Source organism: Heptranchias perlo, chromosome 20 (genome assembly GCF_035084215.1).
Source record: "Heptranchias perlo isolate sHepPer1 chromosome 20, sHepPer1.hap1, whole genome shotgun sequence".
Classification (NCBI taxonomy): Eukaryota; Metazoa; Chordata; class Chondrichthyes; order Hexanchiformes; family Hexanchidae; genus Heptranchias; species Heptranchias perlo.
Genome location: NC_090344.1, coordinates 44,466,212 through 44,488,606, shown reverse-complemented (window position 1 = coordinate 44,488,606; position 22,395 = coordinate 44,466,212). Strand labels below are relative to the sequence as shown.

The 22,395-nt window shown below is 46.5% G+C and overlaps 1 protein-coding gene across 5 annotated transcripts in view; it reads right to left on the bottom strand.

The window, feature by feature from the left end:
- Positions 1 to 1,896: 1,896 nt before the first annotated feature.
- The window catches only part of letm2 (leucine zipper-EF-hand containing transmembrane protein 2), a 61,481-nt gene continuing 40,982 nt past the window's right edge, over positions 1,897 to 22,395 (bottom strand). For 2 of the 5 annotated variants that reach the window (XM_068001183.1, XM_068001187.1), the window contains 2 exons: positions 16,959 to 17,012; positions 14,844 to 15,924 (listed from right to left, as the gene is read on the bottom strand). In XM_068001183.1, the coding sequence (XP_067857284.1) occupies positions 15,868 to 15,924; positions 16,959 to 17,012 (111 nt within the window). In that variant the 3' untranslated portion in view covers positions 14,844 to 15,867. Of the gene's footprint in view, positions 2,247 to 14,843; positions 15,925 to 16,958; positions 17,013 to 17,061; positions 17,516 to 22,395 lie in introns of those variants that run through there. The other 3 variants (XM_068001185.1, XM_068001186.1, XM_068001184.1) reach the window with 3 other exon arrangements.

Sequence of the window (22,395 nt, the reverse complement as noted above, 5' to 3'; positions counted from 1 at the left end):
ACTGGTCATTTAGCTCATGCACTGTCTGTGGGATCTTGCTGCCTGCAAACTGCCACTTTTGTGTTTACACTCCAAAATAATTCATTGGCTGGAAAGTGCTGTGGAGGAGAGAGGAGATACGTAAATAAAAGCTCTTTCTTTCCTCTCTGATTGCCCTCACCTATGCAGTCATGGAAATATTAAGTGAAATGTCCCTCAGTGCTGTCCGTGATATAATTAAGTATCAGCTCAGTGGCTCACTGGGTAGCACTCTCGCCTCTGAGCCAGAAGGTCAAGGGTTATAGGCCCACTCCAGAGACTTGAGCACATAATGCAGGCTGACACTCCAGTGTAGTGCTGAGGGAATGCTGCACTGTCAGAGGTGTCGTCTTTCAGATGAGACGTTAAACCTGGCTTTCCTGGATTGCTAAGTGTGCACCACTGACTCTGCTCAGGAACACTGGGGAAATAAGCAGTGTAAATGTTCTCCTCAATGCGGAGCATTAGTGAGGAATATTGAGGTACTCCATTTCATTCTTCCCCCTCCTCCCCTCCTCCTGATGCTTTCGGAGTGCCTTGTGATCTCCCAGGTATCAGTTATTCTCCGTGTCTCTGGCCGTGTCATAACTCCACGTCGTTATGTATTTGTTCATGTGTGTGGGTTCAAGTATTGAGTGAATGAACTGACCCCACTTGTCAGACCATGAGGCACAAGAGATACTTAATCATGGCTGTAATTTCATTGTACAAATAACATTTGTGTATTACCCTGCGCACTGGGCCTCTGGGGATTCTGCAACTTACGCTTTGTGTAGAAACCAGATGCTACCCTTTTGGTGAACTGACCGTTTGTGAGTTTGATGGATAACTGCACTCCTTCTTTTCATGGCTAAAAGAGTCTACAAGGGCTTGTTGTAAGCATTTGATTACACTACCCCCGCACCCGCCCCCCCCCCCCCTCTCCTGCTATGGCAGTCCCAGCATTTGTTGTGTTAAACTGTATGGAGTTCCTGTTAATACAGATGGGGAAATGACCTTCAATAATTCACCTCCGTGACAGGACCTGGCAGCAGATATGTTAAAAATTGTCCCTGGTTTATCAAGCATCTTGTCCAATGGCATCTTGGAGTCTCCAGCTGTCACAGACCTTCGCTCTGGGAATCTCTTCCCAAAACCTCCTCTTGCTCCATTTTTCCCCAACTTTGAAAGTTTCCTGAAAACCCACCACTTGGATCCCATCTTTCAGCAACCCCCCCCCCCCCCCCGCCCAACTCCTGCTCACTGTCTGTTTCCCCCTCCCCACCCCATGGGGCGTCTCACTATTGAAGCCCCTCTTTCAGTGCAAGTTGTTTTCTGACCGCGATCTGCGTGTCATCGTAAATCGCGTTGAACTTCTATTCCCACTGCACTCAATCTCTAATTAAACGACTTCCAGGATGAAAGGAGCAAGCCAGGAAGGTTTCGCTCCTAGTTTCCTGAGCTGAGAGCTGCTTCCTCTTGACTTGGTTTCGCAAGGCTGGTTCTCTGGTCTTGTTCTGGGGAGGGGAGGGGAGACAAGACGGGATGAAGGATCAGAGAGGGCTGATAAAAATGCAGAACATCTTTGTCTATCTTTGGGACGGATGTGGAGGTGGGGTGGGGGGGCGTTGGTGAGAGTTGTCAACATTGAGCTAATCATTAGATTAAGTACTTAGTGTCTGTGCAGGATGTAATTAGTGCGAATTGCAAACCACATACACAAACCTCACTGATATTCCTAATGTAAAATATTGATTAGTTGGTTCGCTCCTGACATATTATGGCCTTGGAAGTCAATAGCAGTCATTCGTAATAGGGTCGCAGCATATAAGAAGTGGCACAGGAGACATTGGAAGACAAATTTAATCAGTGACAGACAAACTGGACAGATATTTACTGGTACGAGAGTGCATTTTAATGAAGAGTGAAGTGCAGTTATGGTTTGATAAAGTTCCTGGGAGAGGTTGTCTTCTTGAAGTGGGGGCTCTTTCAGTGGGGAGGTGGTGCGGGAGTGGTGCTTTATTCTATCGTCCCCAATACCTGGACCAGCATGATCTCCAGAACGTGGAAGAGAAGACCTTGAGCTCCCTCCAAACCAGGGTTAAAACGTGACTGCTCCTCAAAAGCGATTGGACTTTGCAGATAAACTGCTGATGTGCCGTTATGGTCTGACAGGTCGCAGTTCATCCCGCTGCGAGTTCCTGGATTGTTGGACGGTGGAAAGTCAGGGAGTCGGGGACGCTGAGATCCTGCGGAGGAAAATCAGGCCACTGAGTCATTGTGGGCCATTATGGTGAAAGGTCAGGATCGACAAGAGGTACTCTGTGCCCACCTACCAATATTTGCACCTACAGACAGAGGTAGGCAGACAGAACATGTTTCCTCCTGCATTGCAACTGTGACTACGCGTCAAAAGTACTTCATTGGCTGTAAAGCGCTTTGGGACGTCCTAAAGTCGTGAAAGGCGCGCTAGAAATGCAAGTCTCTCTCTATTGTCTCCTGTTAATAGCCATTCAGGCATTTGACCATTTCATAGGAACAGGAGCAGGCCATTCAGCCCCTTGAGTCTGTTCCACCATTCGGTTAGATCATGGCTGATCTGGACCTCGACTCCATTGCTCCATATCCCTCGATACCCTTACCCAACAAAAATCTATTGATCTCAGTCTTGGAAGCTCCAATTGACTCAGCATCCGCAGCCTTTTGGGGAGCGAGTTCCAGATTTCCACTATCGTTTGTGTGAAGAAGTACTTCCTGACATCACCCCTGAATGGCCAAGCTCTAATTTTAACGTTATGCCCCCTTGTTCTGGATTCCCCCCCACCCCCCCCACCAGAGGAAATAGTTTCTTCACTTAGTCTGTCTGTGTCCCTTTGTAACTTCCTGCACCCATCCACACATCTTTACTGTGACTGCTAACTTGGTGTCTGCAAACTCAGATATACAACTCTCTGTTCCTTCATCCAACTCATTAGTATATTTGGTGAAAAGCTGAGGCCCCGGGATAGATCACTGGGGATCACCACTTGTCACATCCTGCCAATCAGAAACAAACTCTTTATCCCTACTCTCTGTCTCCTACCTCCCAACCAATTACTGGCCCAATGCACAAGGTTACCTCCAATTCCATGCGCTCTCACTTTTGCTAATAATCTCCTGTGGGGAATCTTATCCATATAGACATCATGCATAGACACTGCCCTATCCACCATGCCAGTGACCTCTTCAAAAAATTCAATTAGATTAGTCACATGACCTACCCGTCACAAATCCAGGCTGACTCTCTTTGATCAGCTGATACTTGTCCAAGTGTTCAGTCATTCTGTCTCTGATGATAGATTCCATTTAATTCCTCACAATTGATGTTAAATTGACAGGTCTGCAGTTACCTGGTTTCTCACTCCCTCCCTTCTTAAATAATGGAGTGACGTTAGCAATTTTCCAATCCAATTCTTTAATCTGGAGAGCATTGGATAATTATAACTAATGCATCTGCAATTTCCCCACCTATTTCTTTTAATACTCTGGGGTGGAAACCATTAGGTCTTGGAGATTTGTCTATTTTAAGTCCCATTACCATTTATTTTAACTTACATAAAATCCACTAAGTTCCTCCCCTTGATTTATTTTTAGGTTCCCTTGTCCCACTGGTATTTTGTCCCCTTCCTCCACTGTGAAAATGGATACAAGGTCCTCATTTAACGTGTCTGCCATTTAAGAAAGAAAAAGAAAGACTCACATTTCTGTGGCGCCTTTCACAACCTCGGGATGTCCCAAAGCACTTTACGTCCAATAAAGTACTTTTGAAGTGTAGTCACCGTTGTAATGTAGGAAATGCGGCAGCCAATTTACGCACAGCAAGGTCCCACAAACAGTAATGTGATAATGACCAGATAATTTGTTTTAGTGATGTTGGTTGAGGGATAAATATTGTCTAGGACACCGGGGAGAACTCCCCTGCTCTTCTTCAAAATAGTGCCATGGAATCTTTTACATCCAACTGAGAGGGCGGACAGGGCTTGGGCTTAACGTCCCATCCAAAAGACGGCACCTCTGTCAGTGCAGCACTCCCTCGGTGCAGCACTGGAGTGTCAGTCCAGATTATGAGCTCAAGTCTCTGAAGTGGGACTTGCACCCACAATCTTCTGACTCGGGCGAGAGTGTTACCCACTGAGCCATGGCTGACCATAGAAGACTGGCAGCAGTCACCGTGGTCACTTCACTGAAATAAATGTGCCCCACAAATGGTGAAGTGGAGTCACTTGTGTTGTGGGCTCAGCTTCTCCTGGGGATTAGTTTTGGACATTCCAAGTTTGTAATCTTTTGTTTAAAGAAAAGTTTTACGCTGGCATCACAATTGCAGATTGATTATTTATGTCCAACAAGCTGCTGTATATTGATTGGCCACATGATGGCAGTGGCAGGGACCGTCGGATAGTAATGTCCTGGTGCATTGGGTCATTGTGATTTGAATACAAAGTAGGTTCTAAAATCAGCAGGTGAGTTCTGACGAAAGGTTGTCGGCCTGAAACGTTAACTCTGTTTCTCTCTCCACAGATGCTGCCTGACCTGCTGAGTGTTTCCAGCAATTTTCTGTTCTTATAAACTGAGTGTAAATGAGTTATTAACTGGGAGTCGTGTCCTCGAAATATCCATCCAGCTGAGGTTGTTGAAGTGACACAGAGATGTTCAGAATCCAACCCCCCACCGCCCCCAAACAACTCAACCTTGGGAAGGGGGTGGGACGGGATGGGGAACTAAGTCCCTTCCTGCTGAAAGGTCCAGGGAGGGGACTTCGAACAACGTGTCTGAGAGGAGCAAAGTGTATAATTTTAAACCCAGTGGAGTTGGTAACCACGTGTAAACCCAACCAGGACAAAGAAGCAAGGGACAGTGCCTGCACGGTCAGCAGGTCTCTGCAACTTCTGGAGAGATGGTTTCTAAACGTGTCCTCCCATTTTTTAAAAAGATCTCTGTCTGTGAAGCCTTCAGTCACTGGGCTTCCTTACTTTTTTGAACATTTTACTATTGAGTCGTCTCGTCATTGTGTCTCACCCCAAATTTCTCTGCATTAAATGTCATGTGTGGGACAGCTCCCAACTTTGACACAACACTTTACATTTATATAGCACCTTCAACGGAGTAAAACGTGCCACTGCGCTTCCCAGTCCCCAGATGTTGGTGAGGAGGATTTTGCAGACTGGGTTGGTTTGGTTGGGTTGGCCAGACCGTCACCGTGTCCTAATTGGAATGGCATTGTCAAGTGTGAAGCGAGGTTGAATGAAAAGACAAATGTTCGGTCCCGTCGGTCTCGGGTTGAGATGCCGGACGGGAGTGGAGGCGTTAAGTGAGAATCGAAATGGGGCAGGAAGCTGGCTCGCCTTTTACCTTGGAGGGAATGTAAAGTGGGGACCGAGAGCGCTGTACATTTTCCAGATGTGAAGGAATAGACATATCATTTCAATTTGACACGGACGGGTGGGGTCGGGGCGGAGGGGGGAAAGGAGATGATAAGTATAAGTTCCAGATGTTTGTGAAGTGTGAATAACCGAGTGGCAAAGAAGGCTACTGTGGTTTGACTATAACTAATGTCGGTAGGCGAATTGCGGGTTCGTGCCCCGGTGGAGACGAGGGTCCCAATCCCCGAACAGCAAGAAGAGCTCAAGTCCTGGGGCAGAGGGGACAAGGGAAGTGTGAAACCCGGTGAAAAAGGAGGGTGGAGCTAAGCGATATTAAACATAATTTAATTACACATATTCGTCCTTTTCAACCCGTCGCTACACCGGGTTTCCGCACTTCCCTGCCACAGGACTCGAACTCTCTTCTTTTCTGTTCTGGGGCTTGGACCCTCAGCTCCCACGGGGGCTCGAACCCGCATCGCCCACCGATATTGATTGCAGACTGACCTCAGTAACCCTCTCAACCACTCGGCCATTTACACTGAACAAACATCTGGAACTTATACTTATCATCTCGTTACCCCCCGCCATGGTCTTTTTGAAATGGTCCGTCGTTTCCTTCACACCATGAAAACGTGAAGCGCTCTCAGTGCCTGCTTTGCACTCCCTCCCAGCCCGAGAGACCAATTGGGTCTTGGGTCTGATCACGCCTCTGTCAGCAGTTGGGGTGGTCCGTGTCACCTCAGCAGCCCTGGGTTGGAGAAGAGAGGGATGGGGTGAATCCGTGAGATTGCCAGCTCCAACCACTGTCTGGTGGAATATGCCGAAGATAAGATCTTTGCAAAACTTGCAGTTCAGGCTTATAAGTCAACGCCTTCAAGAGAAGTGGTTGGCCAGGAGGGGGCGGGTAGAAGTGACCAAGGTGCTTTACACTCCGAGGAACTGCATCCCTTTGATGGGAGTTCATGATGGCTACATTGCACATAACAGACTTATTGGACACACATGGTATTAAAGGGACAGTGATAACTTGAATACATCATTGGCTAAGGGATTGGAAGCAGAGAGTATTGGTGAACGGTGTTTGTCTGACTGGAGAGAAGTATGCAGTGGGGTCCCCCAGGGGTCAGTATTCGGACCATTGCTTTTCTTGTTACATTTTTTTTTATTCGTTCACGGGATGTGGGCGTCGCTGGCGAGGCCAGCATTTATTGCCCATCCCTAATTGCCCTCGAGAAGGTGGTAGCCGCCGCCTTGAACGGCTGCAGTCCGTGTGGTGAAGGTTCTCCCACAGTGCTGTTAGGGAGTTCCAGGATTTTGACCCAGCGACAATGAAGGAACGGCGATATATTTCCAAGTCGGGATGGTGTGTGACTTGGAGGGGAACGTGCAGGTGGTGTTGTTCCCATGTGCCTGCTGCTCTTGTCCTTCTGGATGGTAGAGGTCGCGGGTTTGGGAGGTGCTGTCGAAGAAGCCTTGGCGAGTTGCTGCAGTGCATCCTGTGGATGGTACACACTGCAGCCACTGTGCGCCGGTGGTGAAGGGAGTGAATGTTTAGGGTGATGGATGGGGTGCCAATCAAGCAGGCTGCTTTATCTTGGATGGTGTCGAGCTTCTTGAGTGTTGTTGGAGCTGCACTCATCCAAGCAAGTGGAGAGTATTCCATCACACTCCTGACTTGTGCCTTGTAGATGGTGGAAAGGCTTTCAGGAGTCAGGAGGTGAGTCACTCGCCGCAGAATACCCAGCCTCTGACCTGCTCTCATAGTCATAGTATTTATATGGCTGGTCCAGTTAAGTTTCTGGTCAATGGTGACCCCCAGGATGTTGATGGTGGGGGATTCGGCGATGGTAATGCTGTTGAATGTCAAGGGGAGGTGGTTAGACTCTCTCTTGTTGGAGATGGTCATTGCCTGGCACTTACCTGGCGCGAATGTTACTTGCCACTTATGAGCCCAAGCCTGGATGTTGTCCAGGTCTTGCTGCATGCGGGCTCGGACTGCTTCATTATTTGAGGGGTTGCGAATGGAACTGAACACTGTGCAGTCACCAGCGAACATCCCCATTTCTGACCTTATGATGGAGGGAAGGTTATTGATGAAGCAGCTGAAGATGGTTGAACCTAGGACACTGCCCTGAGGAACTCCTGCAGCAATGTCCTGGGGCTGAGATGATTGGCCTCCAACAACCACTACCATCTTCCTTTGTGCTCGGTATGACTCCAGCCACTGGAGATTTTTCCCCCGATTCCCATTGACTTCAGTTTTACTCGGGCTCCTTGGTGCCACACTCGGTCAAATGCTGCCTTGATGTCAAGGGCAGTCACTCTCACCTCACCTCTGGAATTCAGCTCTTTTGTTCATGTTTGGACCAAGGCTGTAATGAGGTCTGGAGTCGAGTGGTCCTGGCCGAACCCAAACTGAGCATCGGTGAGCAGGTTATTGGTGAGTAAGTGCCGCTGGATAGCACTGTCGACGACACCTTCCATCACTTTGCGGATGATTGAGAGTAGACTGATGGGGCGGTAATTGGCCGGATTGGATTTGTCCTGCTTTTTGTGGACAGGACATACCTGGGCAATTTTCCACATTGTCGGGTAGATGCCAGCGTTGTAGCTGTACTGGAACAGCTTGGCTCGAGGCGCAGTTAGTTCTGGAGCACAAGTCTTCAGCACTACAGCTGGGATGTTGTCGGGGCCCATAGCCTTTGCTGTATCCAGTGCACTCAGCCGTTTCTTGATATCACGTGGAGTGAATCGAATTGGTCGAAGGCTGGCTTCCGTGATGGTGGGGATATCGGGAGGAGGCCGATATAAATTACCTGGACTTGGGTATCGGGAGTACAATCTTGAAGTTTGTGAATGATAACTTGGCAACGTGGTAAATAGTGAGGAGGATAGCAGCAAACTTCAGGAGGATATAGACAGACAGGTGAAATGGGCAGACACATGGCAGATGCAATTTAATGCAAGTAGTGGGAAGTGATACACAGGCAGTATAATCTAAATGGTACTATTTTGAGGGGGGGGGGGTGCAAGAGCAGAGGGACCTGGGGATGCATATTCACAAATCTTTGAAGGTGGCAGGGCAAGTTGATCAGGCGGTTTCAAGAAAGTGTATGGGATACTCGGCTTTGTAAAAAAGGGCATTGAACACAAAAACAAGGACATCATGGTAAATCTTTACAAATCACTGGTTAGGCCTCAGCTGACGTATTGTGTACAATTCTTAGCACCACATTTTAGGAAGGATGTCAAGGCCTTGGAAAGGGTACAGAGGAGGTTTACCAGGATGATACTCGGGATGAGGGACTTCCGTTATGTGGAGAGATTGGAGAAGCTGGGATTGTTTTCCTTGGAGCAGAGAAGGTTAAGGGGAAACCTAAAAGTATTCAAAATTATGAGGGATTTTGATGGAACAAGTAGCGAGAAACTGTTTCCTCGGGCAAGTGGGTCGGTAACCAGAGGTCATAGATTTAAAATAATTGGCAAAAGAACCAGAGGGAAATAAAGAGAATTTTTTTTCACACAGAGCGTTGTTAAGACCTGGAACGCACTACCTGAAAGGGTGGTGGAATCAGATTCCATGGGAACTTTCCAAAGGCAATTGGACACGTACTTGAAGAGAACTAATTTGCAGCGTTATGGGGAAAAAGCCGGGATGTGGGACTAAATTGGACAGCTCTTTCAAAGGCACGACAGGCCAAATGGTCTTCTGTGCTGTCAGATTCTGTGATTCTAACTTGAGCACAAATGACATTGCTTTCAGCTGCTGTTGTGGTCTACGCTCACAGCCGCCCTCCTGTGGACAATGAATATGTAGCAGTTTGCAACGCATTAATCTGAGTTCTATCCATCCAGTTGTGATACCGGACAAGCATAAATCCATTTTTGAAAATAAAACTAACATTGAATGTCCTAACCAAAATCCCTGGGGAATCGCAGCCCACAACACAAACGATCCAACTTCAGCATTAATTTCGCACAGTTGTTGCAGGGAAGACGCCACGGTGACTGATGTGCAGAATAGAAGGGTCACACACAAACATTTGCCAAGATGTTGATTTGAATTTAGGGATAAGGCTCACTCTGAGACAATCATAGTATCATAGTAGTATCATAGTATGTTACAGCACGAAAGGAGGCCATTCGGGTAAAACCTGCCTGTGCCAGCTCTTTGAAAGAGCTATCCAATTAGTCCCACTCCCCTGCTCTTTCCCCATAGCCCCTTCTAGTCCCCTCAGGATCTTATATGTTTCAATAAGATCACCTTTCATTCTTCTAAACTCCAGTGTATACAGGCCAACTTGTCCAACCTTTTCTCACAAGATAACCCCCTCATTTCAGGAATCAGTATCGTGAACCTTCTCTGAACCGCTCCAAAAGCAATTCTGTCCTTTCTTAAATAAGGAGACCAAAACTGCACACAGTATTCGAGATGTTGTCTCACCAATGCCCTGTACAAGTGTAGCAAAACATCTCTACTTTTATATTCCATTCCCCTTGCAATAAATGACAACATTCCATTTGCCTTCCCAATCACTTGCTGTACCTGCATACCAACTTTTTGTGATTCATGTACTAGGATACCCAGATCCCTCTGTACCTCAGAGTTCTGCAATGTCTCTCCATTTAAATGATATACTGCTTTTCTATTCCTCCTGCCAAAGTGGACAAGTTCACATTTTCCCAGATTATACTCCATCTGCCAAATTTTTGTCCACTCACTTAACCTATCTATATCCCTTTGCAGACTCCTTATGTCCTTTTCACAACTTACTTTCCTACCTACCTTTGTGACATCAGCAAATTTAGCAACCATACATTCAGTCCCTTCATCCAAGTCATTGATATAGATTGTAAATAGTTGAGGCCCAAGCACTGATCCCTGTGGCACTCCACTGGTTACATCTTGCCAACCTGAAAATGACCCATTTAAGCCTACTCTCTGTTTCCTGTTCGTTAACCAATCCTTTATCCATACTAATATGTTACCCCGACACCATGAGCTCTTGTTTTGTGTCGTAACATTTGCAAGTCACATTCACACCAGACAAGTGCCAGGCAACGACCATCTCCAACAAGAGAGAGTCTAACCACCTCCCCTTGACATTCAACGGCATTACCATCGCCGAATCCCCACCATCAACATCCTGGGGGTCACCATTGACCAGAAACTTAACTGGACCAGCCATATAAATACTGTGGCTACAAGAGCAGAGCAGGTATTCTGCGGCGAGTGCCTCACCTCCCGACTCCCGAAAGCATTTCCACCATCTGCAAGTCAGGAGTGTGATGGAATACTCTCCTCTTGCCTGGATGAGTGCAGCTCCAACAACACTCAAAAAGCTCGACAACATCCAGGGCAAAGCAGCCCGCTTGATTGGCATCCTATCCACCACCCTAAACATTCACTCCCTTCACCACCAGCGCACTGTGGCTGCAGTGTGTACCATCCACAGGATGCAATGCAGCAACTCGCCAAGCTTCTTCGACAGCGCCTCCCAAACCCGCGACCTCTATCACCTAGAAGAACCAGGGCAGCAGGCACATGGGAACAACACCACCTGCACGTTCCCCTCCAAGTCACACACCATCCCGACTTGGAAATATAATCGGCATTCCTTCATCGTCGCTGGGTCATAATCCTGGAACTCCCTTCCGAACAGCACTGTGGGAGAACCTTCACCACACGGACTGCAGCGGTTCAAGAAGGCGGCTCACCACCACCTTCTCAAGGGCAATTAGGGATGGGCAATAAATGCCGGCCTTGCCAGTGACGCCCACATCCCATGAACGAATAAAATAATAAGTAGCCTTTGATGTGGCACCTTGTCAAAAGCCTTCTGGAAATCCAAGTGCACCACATCCACAGGATCCCCTTTATCCACGTTGCTTGTTACTTCCTCAAAAAACTCAAAAAATTAGTCAAACACGATTTCCCTTTCACACAGCAGTGTTGACTTTGCCTGATTGCATTGAGATTATCAAAGTGCCCTGCTATAACCTCCTTAATAATAGATTCTAGCATTTTCCCTATGACAGATGTTAAGCTAACTGGCCTGTAGTTTCCTGCTTTCTGTCTCCCTCCTTTCTTGAATAGAGGAGTTACATTCGCTATTTTCCAATCTGATGGGACCCTTCCAGAATCTAGAGAATTTTGGAAAATTAATACCAATGCATCTACTATCTCTGCAACCACTTCTTTTGAGACACTAGGATGAAGTTCGTCAGGACCTGGGGACTTGTCAGCTTTTAGTTCCAATAATTTTTTCAAAACCCTTTCCCTAGTCATTGTAAATGTTTTAAGTTCCTCCTCCCTTTCACCTCTTGATTCACAATTATTTCTGGCATGTTATTTGTCCCCTCGACAGTGAAGACGGACGCAAAATATCTGTTCAATTCATCTGCCATTTCCTTATTCTCCATTATTAATTCCCCAGACTCACTCTCTAGAGGACCAACGCTCACTTTACTTACTCTTTTCCTTTTTAAATACTGTAGAAATTCTTGCTATCTGCTTTTATATTTCTAGCTAGCTTTCTTTTGTACTCTAATTTCTCCCTCCTTATCATTCTTTTAGTCATTCTTTGCTGTTTTTTATATTCCGTCCAATTTTCTGACCTGCAAGGAATTGTATGCTTTTTCTTTCAATTTGATACTATCTTTAACTTCCTTAGTTAGCCATGGATGGTACGTCCTTCCCCTTGAGTCTTTTTCTCACTGGAATGTATCTTTGCTGAGTGTTATGAAATATCTCATTAAGTGTCTGCCACTGCATCCCGACTGACATATCCCTTAACCTAAGTTCCCAGCTGTCTTCATGCCCTCATAATTGCCCTTATTTAAGTTGAAAACACTAGTCTTAAACTTACTCTTCTCTCCCTCAAACTGAATGCGAAATTCAATCATATTGTGATCAGATACATGGCAGATGAAATTTAACGCAAAGTAGTGTGAATATGCTTTTTTAACAGCCTTCTCAACTTGTCTTGCCACCTTCAAAGATTTGTGTACATTTTCCCCCAGGTCTCTCTGTTCCTGTACCCCCTTTAAAATTGTACCATTTAGTTCATATTGTCCCTCCTCATTCTTCCTACCAAAATGTATTACTTCACACTTCTCTGTATTTCATTTCATCTGCCATGTGTCTGCTCATTTCACCAGTCTGTCTGTGTCCTCCTGAAGTCTGTGACTATCCTCCTAACTGTTTACTACATTCCCAAGTTTCATGTCAGCTGCAAACTTTGAAATTATCCCCAGTATAACCAAGTCGAGGTCATTAATATGTATCAACAAGAGCTTTGGTCCAAATACTGACCCCTGTGGTAAAACTGATAGCCATTGAGGGGGCTGTTGGAGAACCTGCTTGCTCCATGTATGATCAAAATCTTTTATTCTGCATTGGTTTTGTCACGAAGGATTTATATGGTCTTCCCCATCCATTCCTTTTGACACACGGTCATTTCCTGGCATTCATGTGTCCTGAACATCTCCAATAAGAGAGAGCCGAACCACCTCCCCTTGACAGTCAATGGCATTATCATCACCAAATCCCCCAACATCAATCATCCTGGGAGTCACCACTGTTCAGAAAAGCAACTGGACCAACCGCAAAAATGCCATGTGGCTCACCCCCTGAATCCCCAAAGCTTCTCCACCACCTACAAGGCACAAGTCCAGAGTGTGACGTAATACTCTCCATTTGCCTGGATGGGTGCAACTGCAACAACACTCGAGGAAGTGGACATCATCCGGGACAAAGAAATCCACTTTATCGGCACCTCATCCAATGGCTAAAACATCCACTCCCTCCACCACCGGTGCACCGTGGCTGCAGTGTATACTGTCTTCAGGATGCACTGCAGCAAGTCGCCAAGGCTTCTATGACACTATCTACCAAACCCGTGACCTCCACCACCTTGAAAGAAAAAGGCAGCAGGCACCAGCATCTCCAAGTTCCCCTCCAAGTCACACACCAACCTGACTTGGACATATATCAGCCGTTCCTTCACCATCATTGGGTCAAAATCCTCGAACTCCCAACAAACAGCATTGTGGGAATACCTTCACCACATGGACTGCAGCGGTGCAAGAAGATAGTACACCACCACTTTCTCAAGAACAACCAGGGATGGTCAATAAAAATGCTGGCCTTGCCAGCAACGCCCATATCCCGAAAATGAATATTAACAAAACACAGAGCAGCGAACAGGATAGATTTTCTTTCTCAAGCCTGACCCCCAGTGGCCAGCTGGGTTATTGCAACTGCTTTAAGAGATGGATTCCGGAAGAATGTCAGCAATGCCAAAACTGCATTTTTGGCAGCAGAATCTGGACCTGTATTTATAATGAGCACCTGCTTCTGTGAACAGAAGGGCTGGAATGGATGTGTAGTAGTGTTCTCTGCACTTTTAATATTTGATGCGATCATGGTACCGGTACTTCTCCATGCCTGGTCAACAGCCAACACACGACAAGGGGCTTGATTTCAGGGTGTTGTTGTGAATTTAAATTCAGATAGTCCATGCATAATGCCACTGACTGCTGCTATGTCCTGTGTTCTACTGTATTTTATTCACTGAGATTTCTTGCGGGTCAGGAATTCACAGTGGAATATCAATATTTCTTTCTTTTATCTGCTTTCAACAGTAATGGAATAGAATATTCTAAAGGTAAAGTGATTTTTGTGTCATTTGCTTAATCTGGTGAAATCTGGCATATTGTTACACAATAAGTGACTGTGTAATTGGGACTATAATTCTGGTACAAAATGTAATCTGGTTTAAAAAAAAGGCACCTAACAGGAGTAAATAGCCAGAATTCAATTAACAAGTAAATACAGTAGGTGTTGATGGAAAATTATTTACTATTTTCAGTGTGTGGTTTGACCGCATTTTGTAACTGAAGTGCAGATCATTCACACTGCCAAAGCCATTAAGAGAGCAGCAGGACTGGATTAGAATTCCTCTTTAAACCACTCTTGCTCACTCCTTCCAAAGCCAAATGTCAGATGTTTCACATTTACTCATTGGTGCAAGTGTGCTCAGCATGTGTCGCGTGTGAACTGGCAAGGACAGTGCATCTTGTTCAGGGAAAAGGAACATTACAGCTGAACGGGTGTGGCTCCACAAATCAAATTCATCCATTAAATGGTTGTAGATTTTAAACAAAACATGGCGACTATACCAAGACCGTAAGGATATGTTTCCATTTTCATGAACTTGCTCATTTCCCCCCATAACACCGTCTTGTCACACGAAAGTGTGTTGGCTCAACACCTCCACTTGGGAACAAACAGGCACTTCGGCAGCTCCAGCGGCAGTGCTGGTCCACTGTCCCACAGGATTCTGCTCCCAGCAGCAGAGAGAACAGTGAGGCAGCTGCCCCTGCAGTGTCTCTGCTTGGAAAGTCACAAAGCTTAGAACAACTGACCACAAACATGATAGGCAGATTTATAAAATAAGGTAATGTATTCAATTATGGATCAATAAAACAGTACACATCTCCAAATTGGTGACGATAGGATGTGTGCTGGTTTTCTTCAACATTTTTACAAACAAAATAATACCACACAAGCAAAAATTTATGTTTTGCACCAGACAAAATAACTTAAAACTATGTCTTATGCAGTATGTTGTCTTTCACAGGTATAAACAGTACTTGGAGATCTGGCTATGTCAAAAGGCACATTTTATACTGATTCACTTTAGTGGAGACCTGCCTACCTCTGAGCATCAAGTTCCTGTTGTACTATACCTGCACAGTAACAGTTCCTGTTGGAAGACTATAATAACAGCCCCATTGTATCCGCACATCCAACAGCCACGATCATGAAAAGTCGGATCGCTGACACTGGCATAGAGTTAATGTACATTATATTGTGCTGTTAGCAGGGGGAACACACATCCTACACCAACAAAACGCTATCAGTATAAAAGTGCCTGTTGGTTTATCACAAAGAAGGTCCATTAAAAATAGCACTAACAAGTGTAGCTTGAGTGTGTTTTTCCCTCTGCTAATGCCATAGTGCGAATGAATGAGTTGTTTCTAAGAAGCATTGTTGTTACATTGTGGTGTAAACTTTGTGCAGCAGCAGCCAACGCATGGTTGTGCAGTGGGGGATTATTTTTAACCTGTTCTCACTTCCAGTGTCACTATTAGGTGAGACAAACCAATAGCTTACATACACAGTATTGTTCATGATTGCTTTGCCTTTTTTTCTCATATTGAGTGCGACTTGATGATTCTCTTCGTCTGCAGCATTCATTTACAGACTGCTAGGATGAAACCAGTATGATTGATACCCCATTTCGAAACAGAAGTAAAGCATCAGCCTGACACAGGGATATTACCAGCCCTCCTTAGTGTCCATTGCTGTCGTTGTCCTGAATTCCCCGATTGAAGAAACAGCCACTCTGGTGTAACAGTTTCTCCACGGTGATGAGTTCTTTGCATCGTCTAGTAACTTCATTCATCGCGATCCATTTGCAGTGGCCTTGGTTTTCTGGGATTCTTTCGCATCTTCAGCCTGAGGACACAACACCAGAAAATTACTAAGATTTGAAGCTGCACAGCTGCAAGTTAACAAATGCTTGAGCCAAAGACTACTGAAGCAGCTCAGAACGTCAGTGAGACTAGAAGTGGGAACACAGCCTTGGCTCAAGTTCAAAATGGTGGACGTAGAAGAAGTTGAACACACCAGGCTGTGCTCAGACAGGTACATACGAACATACAAAATTGAGGGGCAGAAAAAGACCAGCTGGTCCATCAAGCCTGCCCCACACCATGATGTCCAGAGCAATCATGGCGAAACACTTCCTCCCACCCCCTACCACCTCACACCCACCCCCACAGCCAAGTAATCTCCTGGGAGAGGAATAAAAAGTGAAAAAACCCAGGGCCAATAAGGGAAAAATACTCTGGAAAACTCCTTTCCAACCCCCTCATGTGATTGAAACCAGTCCAGGAGATCACAGGGACCAAGTGTTATTTATAAAGTCACTGGCCTTTTATATCTCTGCCCCAGTCAGGAACTGTGACTGGCCCAAACTGCAGCCAATCAGAAAGAACTAAGGTCGCCCCACATCCCCAGGAGTGTTCAAATTGTGTTTGCTAATTTTGGAAGTACAACCACCTTTAAACAAATTTTAAAGTTGCAAATCTGAGCAAGGGTTCTGTCAATTGAAAGAAGGACCTTGTATTTATATAGTGGCTCTCACAACCTCAGGACGTTCCAAAGCACTTCCCAGCTAATGACGTACTTTCAATTTATACAAGTGGTTTTGCTGTGGTAAGTGAAAACCAGATAAAAGTCTTGGTTTGAGTTGTGTTTTATGAAACTATTTCAGATCTGTGCATGTCCTACTTTAACAGCCTGCCCCACATTGGGAAAAAGGTGGCAGTACCACTTTTACTCGCTGCACCGAGAGGAAGAGAAAGACTGGGGGAGGGGGGGAATTTCAACCTCTGATCTTTCCTTCGCTCCCTGGGAGCAAAACTGCATTTCACCAATCTGTGGCATGCAATATGTGATGCTGCCCTTTTCCAGAGATATAAACTTACAGCGTGCAGAGTTTTATTTGAAAAGGACTCTGTTGCTTTTGTCATTTCTTCCCCCTGCAATGGAATGAAAAGTCTGAAGTAAAACAATACAATACCATTAAACTAAAGGAACTGTATACTTTAATACTGTCCTAAATTAGATTCTCAAAGGATCATTAGTATGCTTGCCCTCAACATTTTCCACCCACTCTTTTTCTTAAAATAAAGATATAGTGGGAAAAATTGGATAGGGCCTGTTATGGGACGGGGGTAGCATGATCTGCTCTTATCCCGCGCCCAATGGCCCCCCCGCGCAGGCAGGACGAGACTGTCGTCAGGCCTGAGGACTTACCTGCATTCTGTGTTGGAAATCAGCGTTGAACGAGGATTTCCTACAATTCGCACTTTCCACCAGCAGGGGAAGCGAGCTCCAATCTCTTAAAGGGAGGATGTTTCTGGGAAATCACTTAAAGGTAGCTGGTGCCTGTTATTTGCTGAAAATAACAGTCCACTGTCTGCACGGAGTCTGAACGGAGATCAGACATCGCACACGTAAAACACAGATACAGGTCCCATTCCTATGTTTACACACAGATGAGTTATGTTAAAACATTGAATAAAGGTTGCGCACTACTAAATCCAACATCCTTCAATCTGCATGCCAGATCTCACCAATCTGCCGATCTGAGTTGGTACCAGACCTGCAAGAGTGCGTGCACCAAGGTTCTCTGCTGATGCACTAGAGACATTGGTGCAAGAGGTGGACATAAAGAGGGACATCCCATATCCGCAGGGCTGGGGGGTGCAAAAGGCCCTCCAGACACATACCCAAAAGGCAGTGGGAGGCAGCGGGGGTCAATGCCAGGCGCACAGCATCATGATCATGGATGCAGTGCAGGAAGAAATTCCATGCTTTGACATGAGTGGTCAAGGTGAGTGAGGTCAACTTTTTTTTATGCGTTGATGGGATGTGGCCGTCGCTGGCGGGGCCAGCATTTATTGTTCATCCCTAATTGCCCTTGAGAAGGTGGTGGTGAGCCACCATCTTGAACCACTGCAGTCCGTGTGGTGAAGGTACTCCCACAGTGCTGTTAGGCAGGGAGTTCCAGGATTTTGACCCAGCGATGATGAAGGAACGGCGATATATTTCCAAGTCGGGATGGTGTGTGACTTGGAGGGGAACGTGCAGGTGGTGTTGTTCCCCTGTGCTTGCCGCCCTCGTCGCCCTTGTCCTTCTAGGTGGTAGAGTTCGCGGGTTTGGGAGGTGCTGTCGAAGAAGCCTTGGCGAGTTGCTGCAGTGCATCCTGTGGATGGTACACACTGCAGCCACGGTGCGCCGGTGGTGAAGGGAGTGAATGTTTAGGATGGGGTGCCAATCAAGCGGGCTGCTTTGTCCTGGGGAGGGGAGGTGGTTAGAGTCTCTCTTGTTGGAGATGGTCATTGCCTGGCACTTGTCTGGCGCGAATGTTACTTGCCACTTATCAGCCCAATCCTGGATGTTGTCCAGGTCTTGGTGCATGCCAGCACGGACTGCTTCATTATCTGAGGGGTTGCGAATGGAACTGAACACTGTGCAATCATCAGCGAACATCCCCATTTCTGACCTTATGATGGAGGAAAGGTCATTGATGAAGCAGTTGAAGATGGTTGGGCCTAGGACACTGCCCTGAGGAATTCCTGCAGCAATGCTGAGATGATTGGCCTCCAACAACCACTACCATCTTCCTTTTTGCTAGGAATGGCTCCAGCCACTGGAGAGTTTTCCCCCTGATTCCCATTGACTTCAATTTAACAAGGGCTCCTTGGTGCCACACTCGGTCAAATGCTGCCTTGATGTCAAGGGCAGTCACTCTCACCTCACCTTTGGAATTCAGCTCTTTCGTCCATGTTTGGACCAAGGCTGTAATGAGGTCTGGAGTCGAGTGGTCCTGGCGGAAGCCAAACTGAGCATCGGTGAGCAGGTTATTGGTGAGTCAGTGCCGCTTGATAGCACTGTCGACGACACCTTCCATCACTTTGCTGATGATTGAGAGTAGACTGATGGGGCGGTAATTGGCTGGATTGGATTTGTCCTGCTTTTTGTGCACAGGACATACCTGGGCAATTTTCCACATTGTCGGGTAGATGCCAGTGTTGTAGCTGTACTGGAACAGCTTGGCTAGTCCTGGAGCACAAGTCTTCAGCACTACTGCCGGGATGTTGTCGGGGCCCATAGTCTTTGCTGTATCCAGTGCACTCAGCCATTTCTTGATATCACGGGGAGTGAATCGAATTGGCTGAAGACTGGCTTCTGTGATGGTGGGGATAGCGGGAGGAGGCCGAGATGGATCATCTACTCGGCACTTCTGGCTGAAGATGGTTGCAAACGCTTCAGCCTTGTCTTTTGCACTCACATGCTGGACTCCGCCATCTTTGAGGATGGAGATGTTTACAGAGCCTCCTCCTCTCGTTAGTTGTTTAATTGTCCACCACCATTCATGACTGGATGTGGCAGGACTGCAGAGCTTTGATCTGATCCGTTGGTTGTGGAATCGCTTCGCTCTGTCTATAGCATGTTGCTTCCGCTGTTTAGCATGCATGTAGTCCTGAGTTGTAGCTTCACCAGGTTGGCACCTCATTTTTAGGTACGCCTGGTGCTGCTCCTGCCATGCTCTTCTACACTCCTCATTGAACCAGTGTTGATCCCCTGGCTTGTTGGTAATGGTAGAGTGAGGAATATGCCAGGCCATGAGGTTACAGATTGTGCTGGAATACAATTCTGCTGCTGCTGATGGCTCACAGCACCTCATGGATGCCCAGTTTTGAGCTGCTAGCGCTGTTCTGAATCTATCACATTTGGTACGGTGGTAGTGCCACACAACATGTTGGATGGTGTCCTCAGTGCAAAGACAGGACGTCGTCTCCACGAGGACTGTGCGGTGGTCACTCCGACCAATACTGTCATGGACAGATGCATTTGTGACAGGTGGATTGGTGAGGACGAGGTCAAGTAAGTTTTTCCCTTGTGTTGGTTCGCTCACCACCTGCCGCAGGCCCAGTCTGGCAGCAATGTCCTTCAGGACTTGGCCAGCTCAGTCAGTAGTGGTGCTACCGAGCCACTCTTGATGATGGACATTGAAGTCCCCCCACCCAAAGTACATTCTGTGCCCTTGCTACCCTCAGTGCTTCCTCCAAGTGGTGTTCAACATGGAGGAGGACTGATTCATCAGCTGAGGGAGGGCGGTAGGTGGTAATCAGCAGGAGGTTTCCTTGCCCATGTTTGACCTGATGCCATGAGATTTCATGGGGTCCAGAGTCAATGTTGAGGACTCCCAGGGCCACTCCCTCCTGACTGTATATCACTGTACCGCCACCTCTGGTGGGTCTGTCTTGCCGGTGGGACAGGACATACCCAGGGATGGTGATGGAAGAGTCCGGGACGTTACCTGAAAGGTATGATTCTGTGAGTATGGCTGCGTCAGGCTGTTGCTTGACTAGTCTGTGGGACAGCTCTCCCAATTTTCCCACCCCTCTCACGAAGAAATTGCCCCAGGATCTCTTGCAATGTGGAATATCATGGGTGCAAACCTGCATCCCATCATTGCTGGGACCACCACATCACCATATTAGCCATCAATCAGTTTAAATGCTAACTAACAAATATCAGGAAAAATCGGAACCTGGCAGAAGAGAATGTGCGTGACCGGGCTCCTGTAGCTCTCATCTCTTGCTGCCAATTCTGGCTGTAAATTTCAGGAAAATACATTTGCACAACCTTCACAAACCATTGGTACCTGCTATCTTTAAGTCATCATAAATGTCCATAATGAATTGAAGCTTCTGAACTAATTCCAAGTCTAAATAAGGCAAGTTTGCCCGTAAAACTTTTATGAATGAGCTTCTTAATATGGCATAATGCCTTATATGTTTCATAAAAAGGTATTTCACAAGTCTAGACACTGGTGTCCAGGAAAGTGACAGATTGTTAATTAATTTCAACGTACAGAAAATATCAGGCACAGGAGTGGAATGTTTTCTATCTTGGAGATAAAACACAAAAGCAATGGTGTACATCCAGTATTAAGTTGCATTTAAGTCCCGTTTACCCATCACCCCTCTGCTCACTGACCTACATTGGCTCCCGGTCCGATGACGTCGCAATTTTAAAATTCTCATCCTTGTTTTCAAATCCCTTCATGTCCTCACCCCTCCCTATCTCTGTAAGCTCCTCCAGCCCTACAACCCTTCAAGATCTCTGCGCTCCTCCAATTCTCGCCTCTTGCGCAACTCTGATTTTAATCGCTCCACCATTGGCAGTCGTGCCTTCAGCTGCCTCGGCCCCAAGCTCTGGAATTCCCTCCCTTAATCTCTCCACCTCTCTCTCCTCCTTTAAGTTGCACCTTAAAACCTATCTCTTTGACAAGCTTTTGGTCATCTTTCCTAATACCTCCTTATGTGGCGTGATGTCAAATTTTGTTTGATAATCGTTCCTGTGAAGCACCTTGGGACATTTTACTACATTAAAGGAGCTATATAAATGCAAGTTGTTGTTAAGTTTCTTTTTAAGAAAGTTAGACTTCAGAATTTCACATGGTGATCTCTTGTGCCCTGATGCTTGATCGCTTCAGGTGCATTTTAGTTGTCAAGGGTGCCTGCCTGAAACCAGCGGGGGGGACCAATGAATATATGTAAATGAGGGTCTTGTGCCTGCTTAAGGACCATCTGCCAAATTCAATTTCCTAAGCGCGGGATTCAACCATTCTAAATCCTCCCACAAATCCTGGGCGTGAACAGTTGGGAGGGAGGCTGTACCTGTGTTATTTAAAGGGATTCTCGGCTGCATTTACGTAAATACCTGGTTAGTTGTTTTAGACTGCTCGTGGGCTTTTATGCCTATTTCTGGCTGTGTTGGCTGCTGTAGATGAGTACAAAAATTGTTGCAAATTACTTTTCGGAGCTGCAGGATAATCTCTGCCCAGGGGCTTCTGCACAAACTTCCTCTGGTAACATGAGTGGCTGTTCAGTCTGCTATCGGGGGTCTGAAGGATGAGGAGGAGGAAAAGCAGCAAGCAAGAGTGCAGAGGCCTGCAGCTGTTAGGAGAAGGCATAGGAGGGGAGGGCATAGGAGGACTCAGGCTACCCATGTGTACAGGACCAGAACATTTTACCTCTCGTTAACAGAGCAGCAGTGAGTCCGACACTTCCAGTTCACCAGGGAGGCTGTTACAGAACTATGTCACCTGTTGCAGCACCAACTGCAGGCCACTCAATGCATTGCCTATGGCTCTGCATTTCCACATCTCTGGGTCATTCCAGACTGAAACAGGTGACACAAGCAATATTGGTCAATTTGCAATGCGGTCCTGCATGAAGCAGGATACGGATACGTTCTTCGCCAAGGCAAACAAATTCATCTCTTTGCCTCTGGTGGCAGCAAAACAGGAAAACAGATCCCTGAGGTTCGCCAGGATTGCAGACT